This window comes from Pelecanus crispus, chromosome 9 (genome assembly GCF_030463565.1).
Source record: "Pelecanus crispus isolate bPelCri1 chromosome 9, bPelCri1.pri, whole genome shotgun sequence".
NCBI lineage: Eukaryota > Metazoa > Chordata > Aves > Pelecaniformes > Pelecanidae > Pelecanus > Pelecanus crispus.
Window position 1 is genome coordinate 19,157,495 of NC_134651.1, and position 6,000 is coordinate 19,163,494.

At 42.1% G+C, this 6,000-nt stretch overlaps 1 protein-coding gene across 1 annotated transcript in view; it reads left to right on the plus strand.

Moving 5' to 3' along the window:
* The window catches only part of PID1 (phosphotyrosine interaction domain containing 1), a 55,560-nt gene extending 49,998 nt beyond the window's left edge, over positions 1–5,562 (plus strand). Inside the window, exon 2 of the mRNA XM_075716943.1 lies at positions 5,086–5,562. Within this exon, the coding sequence (XP_075573058.1) occupies positions 5,086–5,562 (477 nt within the window). The remainder of the gene's footprint in view (positions 1–5,085) is intronic.
* Positions 5,563–6,000: the final 438 nt, after the last annotated feature.

The following is a 6,000-nucleotide window of genomic DNA, read 5'->3' on the forward strand; positions in this document are numbered from 1 at the left end:
CTGGAAAGAATGTGGACAATTTTTAACATGCACAAGAAGTTGTTGCAAGTTGTATCTTCCAGAAATCCACGGGAAAGATGGAACACACAAACCAAAGGACTGAAAGTGCCATAAAGAAATATATTCCTACCCTTGGAAGAAGATATCACATGAAAGGCAATGCCTTTATTGCATAAGGTTAACACAGTGGCATTGAGCTGTCTTTTCCATTCCTTTTCTCATTTAAAATACAGTGTCCAAAACAAGTAAAGGCTTGATCATAGTTCACACATGACAACCAACCTGTGGCTACCCTGCCTTGCACTGAGGCTAGAGGGGAGGGAACGCGACTACTGGCCTCAGTGTGTATAGGATGACACTCACTATAGGACATAGAATCATAGAATAGAATCATAGAATCGTTTAGGTTGGAAAAGAGCTTTAAGATCATCCAGTCCAACCATTAACCTACACTACCAAGTCTACTCTAAGCCAATCAAAGGTAGACTAGACTAAACCATGTCCCGAAGTGCCACATCTACCCGTTTTTTGAACACTTCCAGGGATGGGGACTCCACCACCTCTCTGGGCAGCCTGTTCCAATGCTTGACCACCCTTTCCGTAAAGAAATTTTTCCTAATTTCCAACCTAAACCTCCCCTGGCGCAGCTTGAGCCCATTTCCTCTCGTCCTATCGCTAACTACTTGGGAGAAGAGACCAACATCCACCTCCCTACAACCTCCTTTCAGGTAGTTGCAGAGAGCGATAAGGTCACCCCTCAGCCTCCTCTTCTCCAGGCTAAACAACCCCAGTTCCCTCAGCCGCTCCTCATAAGGCCTGTGCTCCAAACCCTTCACCAGCTTTGTTGCCCTTCTCCGGACACGCTCCAGCAGCTCAGTGTCTTTCTTGTAGTGAGGGGCCCAAAACTGGACACAGTATTCCAGGTGCGGCCTCACCAGCGCCGAGTACAGGGGGACAATCACCTCCCTGCTCCTGCTGGCCACACTATTCCTGATACAAGCCAGGATGCTGTTGGCCTTAACATGCTATGCTATGACAAATAAGTCATCTTCCTGGATGGATGCTTGCTGCCAAATGACCTCTGCCCAGTGTTTTGGAGGAAGGAAAAGCATTATTCAGTCATGGTGAACTTTGACGGGTGGTCAGAGCTGTATTATCACAGATGCAGCTTTCAGCCTGAGCTGTGGCTATTGCCAGTCTTTGTCAATGATTACTCTCTAGTAGTAAGGTGATACAGTTGATTCTGTTTAGGCACTTCTTCAGTGTGTGTTCGCATGTGCACACATAATAATAATAATAATGATGATGATGATGTCTTTCTGTGCCCTTCACATCTGGTTCTCACAAGTATTAAAGAGGAAGGGGTTTTTTTATACCTCCTGCTGGCTTGACACTGATGAGACACCATTGATTTTAATGGAAGAGACCACCAGTGGGAATTTTTGCCTCAAAATAATTTTCTTCTCCATCTGATAATGGAAGGAATGATCTGTTCTTTGATCTTTGGTTGGCAAACTTGGAAATCGGAAAGGAAAGGATGATGGTTGTACTGTAATAGAGCTTTACTCTAATGATGCGTGTAGTCAGTGGTTTCTGGGCATTTAAATAAAGGTGGGTGTGCTGTGAGACGTGATGAGGTAGGAGCCGAAATGCAGGGAGCATTGCTTGTGGAATAATCTCGTAACTGAGAGCTCCGGGAGAAGTGCCCTATAAATCCATCTTTTGCCAGTTTCAGTTCATACCGCTACCGTCCCTGCAATTATGCAAATGTTAATGTCTAAGTTACTAAACTGGCCAGCTCCAGATGGATTAATATGTAATGGATAACATGTAGATGATACTTAATCATGAAGAAAACTTTGTTCTGAACAGGATGCTGCCTTTTTTGTTTCAAATATTTGAGGTATCTTGCCAGCCCCTGTATCCCTGTTCTGTATTTAGCAGGGGAACATGAAGTGATGAAATGTTAGACGTCTGTCTTCACTAAAAGCTTCGGTAATGCTACTCTTGTGAAATGCTTGTATCTCCACTAGGAAAAAAATGATCATTTGTTTAAAAAGAAACAAAAAATAACAACATTAGTAGGTGTTGATGTTTCTATGTAAAACACAGTACAGGAGAGGCTCTAACCAGAGGTTTTGTTTATTCTCTCTCCTGTGAACTCCTTGTTGTAATGTCTAAGCACCTTATAAATATTTATGAATGTGTCCTCAAAGGAAAATGAAATTTATATAATGGAGATGCAAAGTGGTGTTAAAGGAAGCAACTTTCCAAAGGTTTGCTACACAGTTGTACTGTGACAGAACTGGGACAGTAAATCAGACCATTACATCCCATTTTGGTAAAGCCATCATCCCATCCTTCTTATTAGTTACTTTTGCCTTGGCTGCTTTCAGAGTAATTCACTGCTTTTCTTCATAAAATACAAATACTTTGTTTGTAAGGAAATACATTATTTTTTTGTAACTTCACGCTTAGGCAGGCCACACAGGGATTGATGGCCAACAGGCGGTTGCAGTTAGCAGCAGGGAAGGAACAGAGAGAACATTAAATGCAATTTACACTCCCGTGTGACAGCCCGCTCCGGTCTTGCTCCTCAGCTGCTGGAGGTGTCCCGAGCATCACTTGGGAGTTGATTGTCTGTGCTGAGAAGCTGATGCTCTGTGTGCTGGGGGCGAATTTACAGCACCGAGCTCAGCAGCGCTAACTGCCTGGGAAGACCCGTAATAATACTTCTGAAGAGGGATGTAGCTGCCTTTGCTTTCCTCACTTCTCCCATTCCTCATGCTGTTGCAGCAGGGCAGCTCACGTGCTGTCAACAGCTTCCTCTTGCAGACAAGCCCATGATGAAACAATTCCCTGCATTTACTGTTGTGCGCCGAGGCGCTTATTTCTGCGTGCTCCAAGTGATACGGGTCTCCTCCAAACAGCAACTGGGGGGACAAAATGTTGCAGTGGTTGCAGCATCTCTCCTGCGGCCAGGGATTCAAAACTGTATTTGGGCAGTGACAAAGTGCATGAGTAAGAGGCTAATTCTCTGTTCCTCAGGGTTTAAAGGCTTTGTGCGAATCGCTTTGAGGTTGGTGAAGGACTTCTGTTACTGCAGTGGGCTTTGAATCTAACCTCAAATGCTCAGTTAATTTACGGTGTGTGTTAGTCTTTTGTTAGCTGGCTTGTGAATATGAAATGGTGCTGAGCGAACCTTTGGAGAATATATTGCATGTGCAAATTTGCACGCTGATCTTGGTCTTTTCAAAGCAATATGACTGCGGGTATATGTTGAAATACCCCCCAGTATGTTGCAGACACATTCCTCTTTGGTCTTGTATATGCTGTTTGTATGTGTTTAGTTGGCACTATGAGCTCTGAGGTTTTCTTTTAAGTTATTCCACAGTGCTTTAGGGAAGTCAACTCTCATCACTAATAAAATAAAATAAAGCAAAACACTGGTAGGTCTTGCCTTGTTAACTGTTCTAGCTGTTGTGTTTCCCACTGTTCCAAAAAATATAAAGCTTTATAAGATTTAACATATTCCCAGTGCAAAGCATGAATATTTATAGGCAAAGAATAAGACTTCCCATTTTGAAATGGCAATGCTATGAAATTGCTTTTTTGGCAGGCATGATTAAGTCACACAGACTTCCAATAATGTTTTGCAAGCTTTTTTCCTTAATTATGGCTTAATTTAGGTCTGTGAGTTTAACAAAACCTATGAAGCTTGCAGCACAATATTTTTCTTGTGGAAGATTTTGTTTGCATGGAATACAAATCCTGTACTCCTTGTGGGTATGATTTTTTTTTAATGTGTTTAAATGTGGAAATCCCATATTTTTTCTTTGCATTTCTTAAAGCATATACAAAATAAAAATAGCTGATACTATGTGTTTAATATAGAATTTTGAAGAAATTAGTTTGGAAAGTACATGTGATTTACTTTTTTTCCTCCAAACGCCTTGAGTAAAATGCACATAAGGTTATAAGACATCAAGCAAGAGGCACAAGATTCTGTCTCAAGCAGTTACTGCTGCAAGAGACGAATTAGAAGCAATTTTGCTTTCATGTAGTTATTCTTAAATGCACCGTTCTGACCACAGCAATAAATAGAATAATCTGCATAATTGTACTTGTGTGGCGTTGATCTGTCTTTTCTAGAGAAAATCCCTTTTCCCAGATAAAATAATCTTCCATTCAGCTGTAAGTGGAAGAAAGCATCTTTAGGGGCTGCACAGATTTAGGGGAATGTTTCTGCACAGGCTGACTACAGAATTTTGATAGGGACCTCTCAGTGAATTTGAGCACTAAAACCACCTTGGCTTTCCTGTGCAGATTGGATAGCATGGTATTTATGCAAAAGAGCTAGACAGAAAAGCACAGAGGTGATGTGAGATTAAACTAAGGTAGATTTATTCCTAGATTCTTTTAACAGCATAGTTTCTTAAATTGATGTAATAAATGTCTCAGCCCTGCTCAAAGATAGAGTTTTGAACGGCTTTGAGCTATTCTTGGGCTTAATACCTGAGTAGAAACAGCAGAAGTGATAGAAAACCAGGATCATTTTGGAAAAAAACATTCAGACAGTTTAATGTCCTCTGCCATGATCATGCTTTTCTGACCCCCTGCAGCCTTTCATTATCAAACTGAGAATGTCTCAGTCTCCCTAATATTAATGTTTGAAATATGATACAAATAAATAATCTGAAAAAAGTAGAGAAAAAAAAAGTGGTTAGCATCAAAGCTACCTGGGGCCTGCTCCACTGGCACTTAGACTTGCTAACATGAGCTTAGAGGTACAGTCATGGGCTCTAAAGCTGGACTTTCCAGGGGACCTGAAGAGAGTGAAATCCCTTGGAACTCAGAGACTGAACATTTTTAACATCTGGGTTTGAATGGTGAAGTCAGCACCTGAAAAAGCAAATATCTGGAAAGCAGTCTGAAAACTGTTTTACTGAAGATGATGGGAAATTGGGGAGTTTCTGGGGGGCGAAGGGCTTTTATTTTCCAGATAAAGAAAAGTTCCCTGGGATGGCAGAAAGCAATGCCAGAGTCTGCTGTCTGTATTTCACCTATCTTTGCTCTTCTTTGCAGGTTACATATTTGGGTAAGGTTTCCACAACAGGGATGCAGTTTTTGTCAGGCTGCACAGAGAAACCAGTCATTGAATTATGGAAGAAGCACACGCTTGCCAGGGAGGATATTTACCCAGCTAACGCCCTTCTGGAAATTCGCCCTTTCCAAGTCTGGCTGCATCATCTGGACCTCAAAGGTGAGGCGACAGTCCACATGGATACCTTTCAGGTAGCACGTATAGCCTACTGCACTGCTGACCACAACGTCAGCCCAAACATCTTTGCTTGGGTCTATCGGGAGATCAACGATGACTTGTCCTACCAGATGGACTGCCATGCTGTAGAGTGTGAGAGCAAGCTGGAGGCCAAGAAGCTGGCCCATGCCATGATGGAGGCCTTTAAGAAGACTTTTCACAGCATGAAAAGCGATGGCCGGATCCACAGGAACAGCTCGTCAGAGGAAGTCTCTCATGAATTTGAATCTGACGATGGCTGACTGAACTCATTCATGGTTCAACAAAGGCAGAAATGGCCTAGGGAATGAGAGCTGATAGATGAATAAGCAACAATTGAAATTGGGGAATGAAAGGACTGCCAAACACTTGTCTGACCAGCTTTTTAAATCAAAAGAGCAATTCAGTACCTACAGATATGCATCATTAAAGTAATTACATTACATTGAAATCTGCTGCTGTTGTAAAAGTGAGAAAAAAAAGCTCCCTCCCTCATCTCTGTCACACACCCATCACTGTCCCTTTCTTGTCTCTCTAGTTCAGGTGCATACCTTATAAGACTGGTCAGGCAATTTTATTAGTTGCTCCTCTGGCATTCTAGCTGGGGGCTGATGCTGATGCACAAAAGCAAGTAGACTTGGAAAGCCCTAATGGTTCCTGAAGAATCTTTCGCCATGATGCATCACAAAATTCCTTTGACC